The sequence below is a fragment of the Cololabis saira genome, chromosome 17 (genome assembly GCF_033807715.1).
Source record: "Cololabis saira isolate AMF1-May2022 chromosome 17, fColSai1.1, whole genome shotgun sequence".
Taxonomy (NCBI): Eukaryota; Metazoa; Chordata; class Actinopteri; order Beloniformes; family Belonidae; genus Cololabis; species Cololabis saira.
The window spans coordinates 25,952,741-25,973,133 of NC_084603.1; the positions used below are offsets into that span (position 1 = coordinate 25,952,741).

A 20,393-nucleotide genomic window follows, 5' to 3' on the forward strand; every position below is an offset into this window, starting at 1 on the left:
GCTGCACCAATAGGATGTGCATTACTAGTAAACACAATATATTAATATTAATAACCCAATATCGCGTACAGTTTGTCACCTCCACGACACGTATCGTGACGTTTTTGTATCGCAAAATTTCGTGGCACGATATATTGTTACACCCCTATCTAATGCATAAGAAAACCAGTGAACAGAATCAAATGTTGATACAAGGTTTATTATATCATGCACATTAATTACCGGCTGGAAGTGCACTTTTTTCTCAAACACAGAGGTAGAATTGAAAGGCACACTGAAAAATGTATACTGAAAAAGGAGGTGTTTTGTACTTGAAACCCATCTGTGGAGCTGTGGGGAAAGACACTCAAACATGTCACACCTTCAGCCTTATATCTCTGTTGATTGCGTCCTACTTGAGGTGTCAACCCAGAAAAGATCTAAGACAACTAAAACTTTAAGAAAAACAGGATGGGACCTATCAGTTTTAAAACATCTGTTTCTCTTCGTTGTCTTCACCTAAAGAAGAGAATTCAGCTAATCAGTCTTAACAGTCTAGTAATAAAAACCAGGAGGTGATCTTGCCCTGAGAGCAACCACCAGTGAAGAATTTTATTGAAAAACCCTTCAAAAAAATTTAATTAACCACATCACACTGCTTTAAAAGGATTGAAGGTGAAAAGTACCAAAAAGTACCAAAAGTTGCAATCTTTAATCCTAAACTGGAGCTTATCAATGTGAGTGATCTTATCAGGATAACTCTGTCACATCCGATTTCTCCAGTGAGTTCAAAGCAAGTCAGCATTCACTGCTACTGTATGTGAGCTAGTCCAGAACACGGTTATTGACGACCTGGGAACGAGACGATAGTCTGTGAAGAGCTGTGTGCCCGGGAGGGCGACCAGCTCCACAGGAGCTCTGCAGAGGCACTGCGCTGTACTTTGACCACTCACTCTGTGCATCTCTTTACTTCTAAATACAATGGAAAACACTGCAAACCCCGATGGGACAGCTTAAATTAGCATCTTCAATAAGCTTCACTGGTGTAAGGATCAGTACAAGGAATACTGCAACACTCTTATTTCCCTTTTGGGTTAATAAAGTAGAATTCAGTTCTACCGACTGCCCCCATATATGAGAGAGTAAGCACTTGAAAGTATAGGGGATGAAATACTAAACTGTCATGACTGTCACTGAGCATTAACCTGACTTGTAAGTGGCTGTCTGGAGCTCAGCCAGGCACCCAACTGATTTCTGAAGTCAGGCAGAAGAAGGTAAGAGAAACCCATTACAGAGGAAATCTGGCATTAAACTCGTGAACCAGAGCGTGTGACATAACAACTTCAGGTTTGCTGAAGACCGAGATCAAATGCTCAAATGTGCATAAAGTGATATCACAGTGACGTACGGATACTACCTTGCATGTGGGAGAGAATTGAACCAAGCTGTGTTTGATGTTTAGCTACAAGCAGAAGCTGCATGAGTCCAGGTGAGCAGGTGCAGATGAGTGTTTGAAAAGCAGCTCCGGCTGCTGAATGCTGAAACCAGCCGCTACAGCTGTTCGCGTCGCTGGCTGGGGTGCGTTAGCAGGGATCTGGGGAGGTGGCAGACTCACTTTGCGGTCGCCATGCGCAAAACACCTTCCGGTGTTTCCATAGCAACAGGAAGCCCTGTGCACCGGTGGCGTATTCCATGTGGATCCCGGCGGACTCCTTTCAACCGCAATTGATTTCTTCAATTGAGCATACAGATCTCTGGTTATGTTTGTTTGCTCGTGAGAAGTTTGCGGATGTTTGCAGAGTTTTGCAGAGAGCCAGCGAGAGGCAAGCAAATGGACAGAGCGATAAGAGTGAGAAATAAATGTTTTACAGCTTTGGGGTTGTCATTACTCAAACTGCAAGGATGAAAGAAATATATCTCACTCTCCTCTGCTTCAAACTTTATTTAAGGCCAGGACTGGAAATGAGAAAAGGGTTCAACACACCATGTGAAGATATTGAATATCCACAGTCAATCATTAAATAGGTAGTTCAGAGGAGAAAAAGTCAAAGAGAAGTATAAAAAATAGAGATAAAGACTCTTAATGATACTGATGGATTGGAGCTTTAACCTTTACCTTCCTTATAATTCCCTTAAAGTTTAATTTGTCACAAAAAGTAGCAGAAAATTAGGAAAGCATCTCTCAACATGACTGTATAAGGACAGGGTGATGGATTGTAAGGATGTAGGAACTAAAGCCTAAGTAGTTTCACTCACCATTTATCACCTGCTGTCCACGCGGATGCCCGCAGCCACAGATCCCCTCATTAAATAATCCGGATACGAAATGTACACTTCAAAAGCTTATCTCCATTTTGATGCAATCTGCCTTTTTTCTGCATTTCATTTTGTGGCTTTGAAGGTACAGATGGTCATGCGGTGCACAATAGTGCCCGTCAAGATTTACGTTGCGTCAGAGGTGAACTTCCAACCCCAAATGTTTTTTTTAACAGATGTCAACACGGACGAAATATCAAAACACTGAATACAAGCACAGATTAAACTCACAGATATAATAATATGATACGTACTCTGAAAAACCGCAGCAGGGTTACACAACCATCACAGACTAATTTGCTCACTGCCATAAAAAAGGGGAGAGAGTGCACACCTACTGTAGATGATATCCACCAGTACTCCAAATAAGAAAATTATGTGATGACATAGAAAATGTGATCATTTTATTCAGGTCAGGAGTGCAGGCAGGCCAGTCCAGTACTCCTACCCTCTTCTTGCAGTATCATGCTTTTTCATTGTATACAGAATGGAGTTTGGGACTATTTTGATTAGAAATGTTTGAAAATCCCTGAAAAATATGTTGTCCTAAAGGGTGCAGATGCTGTCTATTTTTGTGAATTAATGCTGCATTGCAAAAGTGTAAATCTCCTCTACTAAGGGGATACAACCCCAATCCATCACCGCACTTAGGCTCGGACTCGCTGCTGATAACAGTCTGGCTGCTATTTTGTCTTTGGTCCGGTGCAGTCTGAGCCAGTTTCTTCCAAAAAAGAACTATTTCACGTTTCCACCGTCTAAAGCATCCATCCCAGATGCCTCTGAATCCAGATATGCCCCCCCGCACTACCCCGGTACATTCCGGAAGGTCATGGAAAGACTGTACCAGGTCTCTACTGCTGACACTTTTGTTCCATGAACTCGAGCAGTCGATAATTCCAAGTAGACGATGTATAGATAAGTCAATAACCATGCATGATTAGAAATTGGATGTGGAGGTTTCCAGTTTGTATCTACTAATTTCTCTGCTGCTGTAAGGCCAGCCAACAAACCACACTTTTCATTTAATTTCAAACCCAATTTGGACAAATGATTTAGAATTAACGTGATAGGCAAATTGGGCTGCTTGATCTGGAATATCTGGATCTGGACTCGATGTCACTACTTTCCAGAATTTGGCCACTGGAAGACACTCCCAAAACACATTCGGAATTTCCTATTTTGTTCAAGGAACAAAACTTGCATGTAGGGTCAGTGAATGCTGTCATTAAATTGAGTTTCCTTGGGATTGAGGAACCTGTGGATAAAATGTTAATGGATTTGCTGATAGTCAGGATTCCTAGATATTAAACCTACATTCACCCACAGTTTATCCCAATCCGAAGTCCAGGACTGGCAAGCCTCGCCTCCATGGTGCGTCTAACGCCAGGGGTCCGTGAGAATGCCGTTAAATAAACCAATAGAGTCTGGAAACAAAGCCACTTGTACCTCTAGTAGAGTGCAGCACTTTATGAAGTTGATGCAATGCAAGAGGGCCCTGTAAGGGAGCACCACTTGCTTTTAAGGCTGATCTCAGTTGTAAATAAAAGAAAAAGGAAGTACATGGTACATTATGCTTGATGCAAATATCCTGAGAGTAACCCACCCTCTTCTTAAATATCTCCAACACTCTTCTGTCTTCTCACTAAGAGAAATAGGTAAGGTGTTCCTTTATTAGCAGTCTATCGTTACTAAATAACGGAAATTGTGGATCCCACACCGAAGAACATCCAACCAACCTCTCCACCTTCCTCCAAGTAGAGTGCATATGTGATATTATAGGACTGAATGTCAGGGGCCATTTTTGGACGGAAATGTTAGAATAGAGACACTAAAGAGTACGGCGCCATCGGCTGCTCCTTTAAAACCCGCCATGACACCTGAGCATCAGCCCAAAACAAGGTTAATAAACGTTTAGGTGTAAATGCCCAGTTATAAATCTTGAAACTTTGGAGAGACAACCCACTAGCCTGCTTCTCCTGCCGCATGGTGTTGAACTTGATGCAGGGGCGTTTATCTCGCAACAGAAATTTGGATAATATTGACTGTACTTTGTCCCAATAGCGAAGGGGTGGAGAGAAGGGAAGCGTTGCACGGACAATGGAGATCCGACAGCGAAGACAGTTTGGTAGGCTGGACCATCTGTCCAATGTCCTGTCCAATGACTCTGTTATACTGCTATTCACTGTTGAAGGAAAAATATGAGAAAAGCTTCCGGTTTTTCTGTGAGGAAAAACCTTTTCTGACTATTTTACGGATGTTATCAGCATTTGTTGTTGAGGCCCTAGAAAGGTGCTGCAGTAGCGACAGCCTGTTGCAGGAGCTCTGACCATACTCTACTGAGCTCTTTTTCTGGTTAAAACACTGATTTTTGAAACATTTTTCTACACTAGTTTGGATACTGTATTGCCAAAAGGATTTCTGCTGGTAGCACTTTTTAACATTGTTTATGGGGCATACGCTCCAGAGTGGGAAAGCTGTTTACATATGGGAGTGAAATAGGGCAGGAGTAACCAAGGAGGAGGAAGTTTCAGCTATTTCTTCTCCCAGTTGTCACAGAGACTGTCGTTCCATCATAAAATTGAGGAGCTCTAAGCACTGATTGATCAAGCAGGCCTGTCAAGAATTATGCACGATTGTGTTTCAGTCATGGGAGTGTTTCTGGACTCCAACGGCCTTTCAGACTACACTGTAGAACAGGTACTGAAAAACAGAGCAGCAAAACTAAATAAGGAAGGGATTCAAGTGTAATCCTGGAGGTGTTACTGTAAAGCAGGGGTGGCCAACCCTGGTCCTCGAGAGCCACACTCCTGCATGTTTTAGATGTTACCCTGCTTCAGCACACCTGATTCTAATTAATGGTCCTAATTAGCTTGTCATCAAGGTCTGCACAATTCTGTTGATGACACAGGTACTTGTATCATGGTGTGTTGAAGCAGGGTAACATCTAAAACATGCAGGAGTGGGGCTCTCGAGGACCAGGGTTGGCCACCCCTGCTGTAAAGGAACATCTCTGTACCCCACAAAAAGATCTGCGGGTGGTAAATTCCTATCAATCTTTTCAGCTGAGAGGGTTCACATATGTTACTTGCTGACATTGCATGTCGTTTCATCAGCTCAGGTGTTTACTGGACCAAACCCAACAGCTCAATGCCCTCATGGAGATGTCTGCAGATTAGTTTTGATAACTATTTTTCTACTATTTTCAATGTGTTGTTGCATCAGTTGAGTTCAATTTGCTCCTCAATGTACCAAGTCATCATTACAAAAACCTTTTTTATCACCTGTTTGAAATATTTTTTCCTTCCTCCTCTTAACTTGCATTACAAACACCTTCCCTTTTTTCAATGTTTTACAAAACTGATGTTTATTTTGTTCATACTTGCAGTCTCTTATTAACGTCTCAAGATCTGGGGACTTTAGGGTTTTAAAGGTTAACAAATGAAATAGAGAAAGAAATGTCTAGAGTTCATAGTGGCAAAGAACAAGTTGTTTTACTTTTTTCTTCATTTTTTCCATTTTCTTCTATATTTTTCTGATTTGAGGCTGTGCCATATGCCTGTTATCAGTGTGAAGGCTCGAAATTGTTGTAAGGGTTTTTACTCATACCACTTACAAAGATAATGACAAACTTGGATGATATCGCTGAGTGCAAATTCAATTATTTTGATGCAATGTTATCAAAACCAAGCTAAGGAACTTAGTAACGTGAAAGAAATGTATAAAAATCCAAAGATTTCTCCACTCATCTTTTCCAAGTGTCCTGTCCTTTTTTTCCTGCTGCCCCCCGACGAAATTGATCCTCCATTTTAACAATGCAGATCCGACTGCGGCTAGAGTTTGATAGGCTGGACCGTCTAAGCAAAAAAAAATCTTATCTGCAAGACTTATCTGCATCAGACATTTTCCATCAAAATAATCCAAAACTACATTCTGTGTACAATAAAAGGCATAGTATGGCAAGACGGAGAGGGTAGGAGTACTGGACTGGCCTGCCCGCACTCCTGACCTGGCCCCAAGAGGGAGTATGTGTGGTGAATTGTGATGTGAAGAAAGTAATAACAAAAACCTAACACTGAAAGAAGATAAGCAGTAAAAGCTTTGCTGCTTTACTGTCTGAACTGAAATATTGTGGGTTCATGTCTTCAAATTAAATAATTCAAATTTTTAAATTATTTAAAAATACACACACACCACCAACCCCATATCTCCTGCTTCTTTTTCTACCTGAAAGACCTTCATATGGAGTGACACAACATCAGCCAGGGGCATTCAACCAAAAGAAATGCCAACTTTTAAAGTATTTAGAGACATGTTTATCACAACAAAATCAACTCCTGCAGGCAGGTTTACATTTTTCATTGCACACATGCTTTCACATCAAATTAGGATTGATTTTGATCAAGTCAAATCATAAATATGTACAGTATGTATGTTCTCCTTTACACCCAAAGCATCTTGTGCTATTACTGTACTTTTTCTTCACCCTGTGATGTGGCATTGAAAATGGATTCGAAATATGGAATAGATGAGACAAGATGCTTACTTTGATTTAAGAAAATCAAGCAATTGAGGGCATATTGCAACATAAAATATATTTTTTTCTTCTTTATGAAACGGTTACAGCCTGTGGCGCAGAATGTGATATGGCTTGGTGATTTCTTAGTCCAGATGTGATCTTCTGGATCAGAGGGGATGCATAAGAACTTCATCAGTTTTAAATGTAAAAAGACATTATTTGTGCAGCTTTGTGCTTTCTGCTTCTGACATCTCCTTGTGAGCATTATGCATACTGAAGCGATTCGCTGTGAGGTGTTGGAGACATTTTACGCACGGACGGCAGCGCGTATCGGGCTTCGCTCTGCCTCATCCGCGCACGCACGCACTTCAGAAATACTTTTGCATACAGTGCAGCAACGACTTGTCTGAGTTTTGTTTAAAAGGCACAATATAAAGCGCAATAATGACTTCCATCGCTCTTACCTGACGATGATGAACATGACCAGCACGTTCCCCACCAAGCCCACCATGCACACCATGGAGTACAGCGCGGTGATGACTATGGCGATGAGGACCGGGTTGGCGTCGTCGTCCAGGCTGCCGGGCAGCCCGCGGGTCGCGCCGCACGGCGGCTCCGCCAGGCTCGCGTTGTTGTCGGTCAGGTTCGGGCAAAAGCTGCTGTTGTAGAACAAGGGGCTCCTGAGAGGAGCCTCGGAACTGTTGCCGGCGCTCTCCATGGTCCTCGGTCGGTGTGCGTGGAGTGGACGTGCGCCTCGCCTCAGGTGCGCGTCTGTGTGGACTGGGCTGTGTGGAGCTGCGCTCCGAGACGCGCTGTTTTAAGGCTGATTTGTGGTTCCGCGTTACCAACGCAGAGCCTACGGTGCGCGTCGCCGCGTAAGCTACGCCGTAGGGTACGCTCTGCGTTTTTTTGGGGGTAGGGTGGGGTGTTTTTTGACAGCTTGTTTGAGTTTACTTGAGATCCTCGTTCCTGTGCACTTGGTCCGCGTGGGACAGAGGCTGCAGCGTGAAAATTAATTTCCACCCTTTCTTCCTTCACTTCTCCCACACGTCCTGCCTCTTCTTTTCCTTCCTCCTCCCTTTCTGTATTTCACTTCCATTTTTTGCTCTTTTGTTATTTCCTTTGTCTTCTCGTCCTGTGGCCTTCTTTCCTTTCTCCTACATCAATACATCTTTTGGTTTGTTATTTTCTTTGCCAATCTTCCTATCCAATATGTCCTTTTTTTTCTTATACTTGGTTCTTTCTTTGTTATTTTGCTGCTTCCACATTCCACATCTTTATTATATTTTTATTTTCCTTTTCTTTTTCTTTGACTACCCCCCCCCCTCTCTCTCTCTCTCTCTCTCTCTCTCTCTGTATGTATATATATATATATATATATATATATATATATATATATATATATATATATATATATATATATATATATATATATATATATATATATATATATATATATATATATATATATATATATATATATGTGTATGTACTCACATGATGTGGGACAAAAAAAGTGTGTTCAAGTATGTATATATATTTATCTATGTATATTCACCTCCTCTTTTTGCTCTATTTAATGGGCACATGCTTCTTAGCTTTCTTTTTTCTCCATGTTTTTTTGTACATTCTTCTACATCTCTCTCTTTCTTTTCTTTGTACTTCGAGTTCCTACTTTGAGGTTTCAACTGGAACACCCCTTCAGGTCAGAATTTTTAATTGGAAAGCTGGAAGAACCCCGACCTGCTCTATCCTGGTTACCCATTCAAATTACAAAAATACAGTCTTTTTGTACCCCTCCTATTTCACAACCATTTCCACTGGTACAGAATACACTTAGCAAATCACAACAGGATGGGGACGGTCTTTACGAGATGACTCAGGCAAGAGCCACTATTCAAAACAAAAGCAGTTTCTTCTGAATCTGTTGTACTCCCCCCAGGGAATCAAAGTGAAAAGAGGAGCCAGACTAATTGTTTGTAATAAAGAGGAAAACGATTAGAAGTGCTGGTCAGGCTGAATCTGCCTTCAAAATTCAAAGTGTATCATACTTTCATTGAAAATACCAATAGTACAGTCATTGGCCGGGTTTCCCAGATCCAACCTCTCTTAAGGATTTAAGAGAGGTTCAAAGAAGGTTTGAACTAAGAGAGAACCCTAAGATACGGGTGTTTCCCAGATGACTTCTTAACACCGTCCTTTAGTTTCGCTCTTTCAGAAGCTCTTTGGAGCAGCTGTCCGGTTCTGAAACCAAATCAATCGATGCCAGGCAAATCGATCACCGATCACTATCAGCGCATTTTCACACGCAGCACTGCTACCTAACGCACTAATTCCCTGCTGCCTGTGCGTTATAATAAAAAATTAAGATGATAAATATAATTCAATGACCCTTTTTCATCCAAACGGTGCGTTACTCCGTTATTTCTGGCTACAGTGAGGCTTTTTTTCCCCACACGCAGAGACCGGGAGGAAACGTGGTGGGCGTGTGTGTGCGTTCAAAAACATGAGCCAAGAGAAAGGCGAGTTTCGCAAATCGCAACGTGGAATTACAGCAATCCCTGGTTTTTCGCAGGGGTTATGTTCCAAAAAGAACCCGTGATAAGTGAAATTCTTCATCCCCGCCACGCACGTATTCCTGCTCTTCTGATGCCGCTGCATCCCGACTCGCGTCTTTTTATCCTAAACCCCGCGGTGCAGGTGGGTTTTTTCAAGAGAAGAAAATAGTTATGGGTCGTTGTCTTCGCTCTTTTTTCTTCTGGGCAAAAAGATTCTTTTATATAAACCGACACCATTGATTATATTTGAGACTGTAATGAACGATTCATCAAAGGATCCCGTTCTTTCAGCTGCTGCTTCCCTGTCATCACACATGTAGGTGCTCGGGCTCGGGCTCGGGCTCGGGCAGGAGGATCGGTGTCACGGCTGCCTGGACAGCCCGGTCCGACAGCACGTCCAGGGGACTGAAGTGCTGACGCACGAATGCGTTCATAAAAACAGTTCTGCTTCGCGCACGCCGATGCGGTTGATTTGCAGTGAGAACATGCTGTATAGCAGCCAAATTATCAAATAAATGATATTCATGATGATCGTTTTATTTGTGCGTAATGCATAAAGCATATACAGGAACACACTTGTTATTCCTTATTTTTCTTTTTTTTCCCCCCTTTGCTGTCACCAATAAATGCTAAACAATATAAATCTAAAGTATAAAATAGATCAAAATTTGTGCGGGGTGCATTGTTTTAATATCTCATTGCTTGGTGTAATATTGATTTGCCTGACGCGGCTGGATCTGTGAGTCTTTGTTCACTAAGATGGTTGTAAAGACTGGGTCAGCAGCATCTTTCATTTCCTTCTTAATGAAAGAGATACTTAAGCTAAGAGCGACTCTGGGAAACGCGATTTTCTTTCACAGGCTCCTTAAGAAGGTTTGAAAGAAGTCTTTCGCTGTGAAGAGCTACTTAACTGATCTGGGAAACCCGGCCATTGTACTTTTTATCAAAATAAACACTCGGCTAATGTTCCGTACTATTTCATTCAAATTAGGTCCAGCTTTATCAGCGGACGTGCTGCCATCCTGTTTGCGTCGGATTATTATTGCATAGAGCGCGGTCCACTCAGGTGTGTCGTCGTTCACATTTCCAACTTTCAAGATAAATGGAATGAACCAGCTGAGCTCTAACTCGAAATGACAGATGACACACATGCACAAACAAAACTTTAATGTAACATCAGACCAGATCAGTAGTACTTTAAGTTTCAGTTAAACATTTGCCTGATTCAGTCCACTACCAGAAAAACAACCAACACTCCAGTAACATCACTATTCATGTAAAACCTGTTGCAATGTCAAAAACTATGACAGCAGCACATGACTGAGACTGAGTCACATCTCAGAACAGCAATGGAGGAGTCCAGGGATTACCTGTCAAGCTGTGTAAAGCGCTATGATGAGTCTTTATGATTCCTGTTTCTGCTCTGTATTCTAATGAGAAGGGAATGTAACACAGCGTAACCCAATCGGGATTGATTTTAAACAAGATAATGTCCCTGTTTGTTTCATTACTGCTGTGGAGTGGCATGAAATGGGCAAAGAGCATTTACTGAAGATGCTGGAGGGAACATTTTCAGCACGAACATTACGAACCCTCAAAGTGATTGTTATGCATATGTTTATTGTTGTTGTTGTTTTTGTTGTTGTCTTATAACAGTTGGTAGTATTTTGCTGAGAAGATGAAAATAAATTCATTTTTACCATTTTAGTGTAACCTCACTTAGTATTTTTGTGTCATATCCAACCCACTTGCAAATAAAATAAAATGAAATAAATCTTTTTGCTGATTACATTAGGGTGAACAATGCAATTTCTGGCTAACTTACCTTCAAGCTGCAGAGAAGTTTTTTGTCGCATGACTGCTGTTGCAGTTTTACCCTCTTAATGAATGTGGGGCTTCACGTACATTTCCTCGTTGCTCTAACAGAAAATGTTGTCATATCTGCTGCTGAAAATTAGTTTACACAAACAGAATTGCTTTGGGATGGAGTTGTTTATTTGCCAATGTTGCACTGTTCAACTGCTTTTGATAGCTAAAATAGATTTCCTTCAGTGCCCAGAGGGCTTTTGGGGGGGGACTTACAGCTGATTAAGGTTTTCAATATGGTCAACTTCACTGCTGGTTGTGTTTTGGGCTGATGGTTTGATTCATGGTGCTGGAATGAGGTGTTTCACCAAGAGGACCTACAGTTATAAGAGGCCAGAGTAGTTAAACCTTAAGATAGGAGGACACCTCTAATAAGGACAAAAATAAAGTACACTCTTTTCCAATTTTAAGGCCCAGTATATCAGGTCATAGTACAAATGCGAAAAAAGAAAAGGTACAGTCTTCCCAGGAGCAGACACCCAAGAAAGTCCAACCCCAGATCACTTGGTCACAACGGCAAAACAACAACAAAGTATTCATGTATATTTATGTTTGTTTAGTCTATCCACTAACGTTGATTTTTTTCAGTAATACATTTCAATATTTATACAGCTATATATTCTGGTGAAATTTACTAACAATGAAAAAATTAAGGAATGATTAAGACGATATGTTTATCTGATATTTGACAATAATAACTAATAAGAAGAATTACAGTAAAGAATACTTAAAATTATATCAATTATAGAGATATAGGTGTTGCATTGACATAATAATACTAGTTTAACTTAAAGCAGCACAACGTAACTTTCAGCTTTTCTGACTTTGGCGGCATCTTTTGGACAAAGGCGGTAGTGCTTTACCAGAAAGAACACTATGTTTCCCATGAGCACCAGCGCGTACTGCCGGAAAACTCCTGTCCCGTCGCTGCATTTGTTTTGAGAGAAGACGGGACGCTTTTCTGTTTCACCAAGTGAACAGAAACAACGCAAAAAAAAATATGTTAAACTGCTGGAAAGGAACTGGAATTTACCGGGATACCTTAAACAAGGAAGCCAGGGAGCGGTATATGGAGAAAATAATGATTATTAACGGTCTGGATCCATATGAAATACCTACTAAAGAATGGAGCTCCTCGTCGGAGCTGCACTCTTTAGAAGGATTTACTGCCGCAGTTCTGCACAACCCACGTCTTACTACCTTGTTTAGGAGTGTTTGGCAGCTGCTTTGGTAAATGTTTGACTCGCCATGTGTTTCAATAAATGAGTATAATAGTACAACATACAGTACATGTTTTGTATTACTCTTACTTTTCTTTTCTTTTTTTTGACTGCTTTGAAGAGGCTCCGAGGCGTGAGCAATATTTTTTTTTCCTCGTGAGATTATTTTTTTCCTCTGCAGCTACAAATCAAATAGTTAATATTTTTTCCTCAACAAAATTAATCACACCGCAGAGAGCTGGCCAACAACTGCGTTTAGCTGGAGAAGTGGGGAATAAAACCAGTTTGAATGATCCGACCCCAGTCGTTATGAGTGTTTGTTTGTGGTTTAATAAACCCGTGTTTTGATCCGACGCCCGTCTGTGTGCGTGTTTGTTTGTTTACTGAGGAACGTTATGTTTGGTCGGACTCAGGGGCGGACTGGCCATCTGTGTGATCTGGAGAATCACAGAACGGCCGGCGGCCGACGTGTCCGCGTGCCGTGTACCTATCTACCATGGCCTCAGTGTTAGGGCTCGGCCAGGCGGGGCTTTATAAATATATGGGCTTTATAAATTTATTAAATACATGAGCGCGGAGTCGGCGTGGCGAGGAGCTGCGCGGCGACGAGCATGAGCCGGGCGCGCGCCGGTGGCAGTGAGTCGCGCTGTGAAGCTTGATTTATGGTTCCGCGTTGGACCGACGCAGAACTACGGCGTAGGTTACGCGGCCACGCGCGCCGTACGGTGCGCGTGGCCGCGTACCCTACGGCGTAGGCTCTGCGCCGATTTAACGCGGAACCATAAATCAGCCTTAAACCACACCTGCAGCCCGTCAGTTTATCAGGAGGAGAAGTTAACGAACGGGGTTGCCAGTTGTTCATTGCTCGTTTTGTTAACTCTGTGAGCTTTGTTGGTTTGTTTGTTAGTTTGCTGGTGTTTTTTCCTCTCTGTGATTTTTAAGTTATTTGTGAAGAAGTTCTGAGTTCCCTGTGAGGAAGGTTTTTTGTTCCCTGTGGGAGTTTTTCTATGTTTTTCTATTAAACTACGCCTCGTTTTGTCTAAAGTTTAACCCAGTTTGGTGTCGTGCGATTGGGTTCAGAGAGAACGACCCACGTGTAGACGTGTTAAAGAGGTAAAGCCACAGATTTGTTTTCTTTGTTGTTGTAATCTGTGCTTTAAATCAATCTGACATTGTTTATTATAAAACAGATTGATTTGTGGCTTGTGTAGATGAAAAATACATGAGAACAGGGCCTTGAAAAAATAATAGCATATTAAATCGCAATCGCAATATTGAGGAAAAAAATCGCAATTAGATTATTTTCAAAAATCGTTCAGTCCTAGTTTTACGTCTCATTTATTCATTCACACACGCGCTAATATACTTGGGAAACAGTTAGGCACCAAATATAATATATTTAATTTTCTCAGATGGCAAAAATAAGAACTTTATTGATCCCACATAGGAGTAATTCATGCTATATCAGCTATAGAGAACAAGGTAGTGCCGAAAAACAATATATATCCCCCCTCACAAAAATAAGAAAAATAGAGAAACATATTTTCTCATCAACAAAACATATTTAAAATTTTTCAAGTAACAAAATATTTGAACCATTTTTCGGACAATAAAATAACATTTGAACCATTTTTCAGACAATGAAATAACATTTGAACAATCTTTCAGACAATTAAATAACATGTTTTGTTGATGAGAAAATATCTTTCTCTGTTTTTCTTTTGTGAGGGGGGATCACACAGTCACAAGAACACCTGGAAGCATTCATGTTTATGACCACAGAGAAAGACATCCTCATGTCCCTTGACAAGGACAGAGTTGCAGAAAAAAGGGACCTGTTGAAGAAACTCTTTATCCCCAAACATTGAGAAAAATGACATTGCTGGTTTGTTTTTATAGGTTAACATTCAACCTTCATTTCTATGTGAGTATTCAAGTTAAACTGTATATTTACAGCCTCTTTACATTGTGATTTATCATAACTCATACAGTGTTGTGTATTTCAGATACCTGTTTTGTATTGGTTCAACCAGAGGGACTGCAGTGAGACCTTAATTTCTATGTGACAGTATTCAAGTTAAACTAGAATACTATGCTCTTAACACAACTAGTCAACATCAGTGCTATTGCTATAATTTGGATTGTATAGTATCATGAGCCACAATTAAGTATTGTGACACTCATGCCAGGCTAAATGTTGTTTTTGTTGAGTTTCCGCGCGCCGATTGCTTTGGGCTGGGCCTAGTCAAACTCCAGGGCCGTTTTTTAGTCCCAGTCCGTCCCTGGTCGGAATCGTTACAGCCGCGATCCAACCGAGCCGACGACTCTTTAATTTGTTATCTCAGATAATTGGCCGGCCTCCGTGGTTCTGCCTCCGAGCAGGAAAGCGGTGAAAAGTTAAACCATTAGCGATCTTTTCCCCACGTCTGTTGTGTGGAGCTGCTGCAGCCACAACACAGCAACGGGTTACCAGCTTCTGCGGGGCTGCGCTCCAAGCCCCGCCCATTTTCGTCTCGACTACGAATCGGGAAGGAGGGGGAAGTGACGTATGCCGTAAAGCAGTCAAAGCCGTAAAAATGTGTAGTTTTTTAGTGTGGCAGGGTTCCTACCATGCTCCTCAAAGTTACATAGTGCCAGTGAAGGTGATACAGACCCCTCAGACCATGACAGAGGTGTCATTAAAACTGTTGGAAGTTGATGTACCATCACAATGACTCTGGACATATTATATTAAGGTGGAAAAGTTACGTAGTTTCGCTTTAAAGGAGCCGTCTGTAAGAAATGGCCAAAACTGGTACTGCAGTCACTTTCAAAATACTGTTGAGCGGCGTGTAACAAAACAAAAAATGACAACATAAACATCAGTTGAGGGCTGCAACTCCTCTTTTTAAACTGGAATATCCTGGCTTGAGTGCTGTTGTCAGTGACATAAGTATTTGAAATAAACATGATTTTTAAATGTCTGTTGACATATCGGGGTCATTTTATGATTCGTTTTATTATTGCTCTTACATACAGCTCCTTTAACCGTTTCTGAGGCCTTTGCACCTCCCTCATAATCAGAAAGAATAAGAAAATAGTTTATACAATAAAAAGAAGATCAAATATTACCCAATGATACAAACAAAATATTCTTTAGAAAATGTTAAATACAAAATTGGGGGTCATTTTAATTTTCAATATACCATAAGCACTTCAATAAAAATAGGATCGGCTGTGTATTTTTTCATACGTAAGAATTAAAAGGGTTATTAGTAATTTAATTATATATAAATGTGCAAATCAAAATATATTGATTGCATATTATGTTTTTGTTTGATGTTTTGGGGTTTTTGGGTTACCTTGTTGTGTAACAGCGCTTGAAGACGAGGCAGTACCAGTTGATGAATGGCTACCAGTTAAGATCAGAGGTTGTGGCCACTAAAGTTTCATGTCATCTATGAGAAAGTCTGAGTGTGCCTCGTATTTTCTCTTTTTCAGTCAAGGTGAAATAAATTCGTTATTGGTCTGCGTGTCACCTCTTAGCCCTTTAAGTTGTTACAAGCCATCATAAGAGGGACTTTTGACCTGCATCCAAAGAGAAAATAATTACTTTATAAAATGTGGTGTGTGTTTCATGAAAAGGTGTCAACTCAACTGTGGATTTTAGTTGTAAGAATGATTACCCCTGATGCTGTTGAACACTTATTCCTAGCAGATGACCTTTCTTCTGTTGGGAATAACTGAAAAATAAATACTTTGAAGAAATAATCTGTAGTATTACAAATCCTTTGCAGCAGTATTGCCTTATGTGTGTAAAGTGGTTAAAGGTAGGGGCTCCTCCTGTTGCCATGGTGAGGGGGATTATTACATTTGCCTTTACAAGCTCAAAAAGTGGCTGTTAGGCTACTGGTCACTGAATGTGCTTCCTTGTGCAAGTATAGCCATGCATATACCTGCATGAATAAGATGTGTACTACCCACATAACCAGAATATTGGTTGCTTTTCTTTTCTCTCCAGCAACAGACTAAAGGTGCATGTCTAAAAGGAAATGCACAGAAATACACAGAAAGTTTAGAATGAATACAAAGCAGAAACCTTTTTGCTGCTAGGATGGAGAGGCAACTCGTTTTTTTTTAAGCACACTGAGGTTAAACCTTTACCTTAGAGGTCATACATCAGCATGCAAGGACCACTCTTAAGCAGATGTGTATATCGGTTGTGGGAGTAAAACTGTGGAACTCTCTACAAAATGATTTAAAGGAATGCACAAATTTACTTAGGTTCAAAAAAAAATGTATAAAATAAAAAAAATATATAAAATATAAAAAATATTTAAGTTATATGATCATGAATAGGCTGGGACGCAGTATTATTAATATATGTGGTTGGTTCTATTTAAGTGTATATTTTTGTAAATATTGGTTACATTGACTGTTCTTTTTGTTTTGGTATTTAATAAGGGGCAGGTAAAATAAGACTTGTCTTCATCCTGCTCCTTTTCGGTCATGGCATGGGTGTGTAGATTGACCACCATGCACGAAATAAATAAATTAAAAAAAATACATCAAATTTCAATAATACTCATCTTTTATTTCCTGCTGTCTCTCTTTGCCTAAAGTGAATCTCCTTTACATCAACACCCACACCTTTGTCATGGAAGTCTGAAAAGCTGTAAGAATATTATGTTTTCAGCTCTTATGCTGAAAATCACATACAGCATGACACATACACATACAGTGTTGCAAAAAGAAAAAAAGTAAAAGAAAAAAAAATGCTGCATGCAAAATCTCCATGCAAAGTGAAAAACTATGTTTGCTGCTGTTGTGACATTGGTATTGTTTTCTTAAATGATTTGAATGTTTTGAATAATGGGGTTTTGTGCTTTCATATCATGACTCATGCTCAGTCAATGCCATTCCATTTACAACTAGAACATATCACTACCCATCCATCCATCCATCCATTGTCCACCGCATTATCCGAGTCCGGGTCGCGGGGGCAGCAGTCGGAGCAGGGATCCCCAGACTTCCCTCTCCCCGGACACTTCCTCCAGCTCTTCCGGGGGGAAGAGCTGGAGGAAGTATCACTACCCAGTTAGCAAAATATGAGTGAATCAATGTTAAAATATGGTTAGGCAGAAATATTGAATATTGAATTAATATTTAAATATTGAAAATAGGAACTATCAAATATCGACCAATCAGAAGAAGGGGCGGGGCTAATTTGCACAAATTATGGTCAAGTACTCAAAACCATGTCCGATGACACCACCCAAGACTCTTTATGTCAAACCATTCAAAAGTTATGGCAGAAAATAGGAAATATCAAATATCGACCAATCAGAAGAAGGGGCGACATGATACAGGTTTGTACTGATTTTCGTGCATGTACATCAAACCGTATTGTGGGGCTCGAGGCACAAAGTTTTCTAGGGGGCGCTGTTGAGCCATGAGGCCAAGCCCATTAATGCAAACCATAACATATCAAATTCTTCGCCAGGCCTGGCTTGCGTGCAAAATTCGGTGACTTTTGGGGCACGTTTAGGGGGGCAAAAAGGCCCTCATTACGTCGGGAAAAATAAAAAAAATAAAAAAAAAATTCCTACAGATTCAATAGGGCCTTTGCACTGTAAGTGCTCGGGCCCTAATAATAATAATACATTACATTTATTTAAGGCGCCTTTCAGGGTACTCAAGGACCAGATGAGATGACCAGAGTTTTGGATGAATCATGAAAACGATCTACTAAAAATCTAGAAAACTTTTTATTTCCCCCCTTTGTGTTTCAGTCTGTCTGATTTTATACATATTTTCATTATACCATCTATTTTCTTTACTCACTCTAATCTTTTGAGGGCCAGTCAAAGCTTATACTACGATAGAACCAGTGAATAATCTGGACTGATCTTCACCCATTACAGGTTCATAGATGACTGTCCTTCTGTATGATGTGGGCAAGTAAACGGAGGATTCATCCTCTTTGAACTGTTTGGAGAAAACACAATGCAGCCACAAGGACAACATGCAAACTCAAAGCCTGTCTAAGAAAATAGTCTTTAGTGTGAGACCTTGATCCACCATTCCAAGAATATTTCTCACTAGAGGCTTACTGATGAGTGATTAAGTCTGTGGAGCAATAACAACTGGATTGGAGAGGTATTTATAGGGTTTTTCACGTTTGCTTCCAATCGTGTCTCAAACAGGAGTTTCCTTTATTAGCACAGTGAGACTTAATCATGTTTTGCATTTTTCTCTTTGTTTGTTTAGGGATGCAAAATTACTGAGCAAAGCTCGGGAAAAATAGAAGGATTGGTTTAATAATGAACCCCTTTGACAACATTTAGACTTCATGTTGGGAAAATGAAAGAAGAAAGAGTAGCAGCGCTCTGGAGACCGATGGGGGTCCTAACAAAGGAGCACTGGGAGTGTATCCAGGCTCTAACGCCACACAGAATGACCCCATATAATCTACAGGTTCAAACTCAGATATTTCCATGCAGTTTTTTTGTGATAATATGATGGAATATTCTATCATTAAAAGCTAAATAGAAAATAAACTCTGTTCAATGCTCAATTGTTTAAAGTTACAGAGGCGCTGGTTAGCATTGCTTGGAAATTCCTTCTCCGCAGGTATTTGGCTTTTATCACAGGGTTGCAACACCAATTTTACCTCCAATCATGAAGCTACATCGTCCTTGATAATTTAATTTAATACAAGAATCAAATTAATTCAATTTAATACAACCAGGCAGTAATTAAAGTTTGCAATTCTTGAGCAAAAATGTCAAATGTCAGAAATAAACATCTTGCATGTATTTACAGTCAGGTTCAAAAAGGTTTTGGTCTTCATAGATACAAGAAGTACATTTTTTTACCACATCAGGTAACATTATATAAAGCAACAAATGTATGTATAATCAGGGGCGTGGTCTTTTAATGGACTGGGGGACAGCTCTTTAGCTACTTAGCGCTTAGCACTGTATTGACTCAACTGTGAAAAAACACCAAACAAAGCTTGGTCGCTCATATGAGAATATGATTTGTTGTACTGTTCACTTTAGTAACCGACCACTGCGGTGGGTTTGGCGTTAGCCTGGAAGATCCAGGGGACAAAGCTCAGCTAAACAGTGGCCGCTTGCGATAACTGTGTGCCAGCTAAAGCCTGCTGAGGACGGCTCTGTAACTTCTCTACCGTGGCTCCAGGACTAAGTCGAAGTCCGGTTGGATTTGCAGTTACTAATCTCACAACACGCCGGCAGGTTCATCCAACCTGCAGGGGAATGCAACCAGGCCCTCATGAGCTGCAGGCAGAGCAGCGGACGGTCCCAGTGGAGGTCCACAGTCAGGACTCAATTATGTCGTTTTAAGAGCGAATTTAGAAATTAGGATGTTTGGAGAGATTTGATCAGCATGAATGTAAAGTTATTGATTAGTATCATTAGTGTCGACTCAAAAACATTTGCACTCCGCATATGTTTACAGTTTTTGAGAGAGAAAATTCCTCTGGGAAAAGAAAACTTTTAGATTATGGAGGTTCCTTTAGGAGTGAGTGAAACATAAAGTTCCCGGACTTCATTCCTCTATTGCGTATAATGAGTCCACAGAGGTAAGTGGAAATGCAGCGTTAATATTCTTACAGTACCCATATGTGGCAGGGTGCAGGATTGGGGCGTGGTCTGCAGGGGAGAGAGGGAGTGCGGGGGAGTGGCGCACAGGTGACGCGGCTGGAACAGCTGACGGTACACAGGTGAATCTAATCATTCTCTGTGTATTTCAGTAGGGTGTGGGCTCTGGAGACGAGGAAGGACAGAAGCGGAGCAGAGGAGAGAGCAGCTCGGCTGACAATCCTCTGGAGGAACCGTGGTGTTGGTGCACGGGAAAAACCAATAAAAGTCCTGAACATATCCCGGTGTCTGCTGTCTCTGTGACCCCGTAGCACACGCCGTGTTACAGTGG

The 20,393-nt window shown here is 40.8% G+C and overlaps 1 protein-coding gene across 3 annotated transcripts in view; it reads right to left on the reverse strand.

Moving 5' to 3' along the window:
* oprm1 (opioid receptor, mu 1) overlaps positions 1-7,581 on the reverse strand; it is a 40,227-nt gene extending 32,646 nt beyond the window's left edge. For all 3 annotated transcript variants that reach the window (XM_061745505.1, XM_061745504.1, XM_061745503.1), the window contains exon 1: positions 7,276-7,581. In XM_061745505.1, the coding sequence (XP_061601489.1) occupies positions 7,276-7,529 (254 nt within the window). In that variant the 5' untranslated portion in view covers positions 7,530-7,581. The remainder of the gene's footprint in view (positions 1-7,275) is intronic.
* Between the last annotated feature and the right edge of the window lie 12,812 nt (positions 7,582-20,393).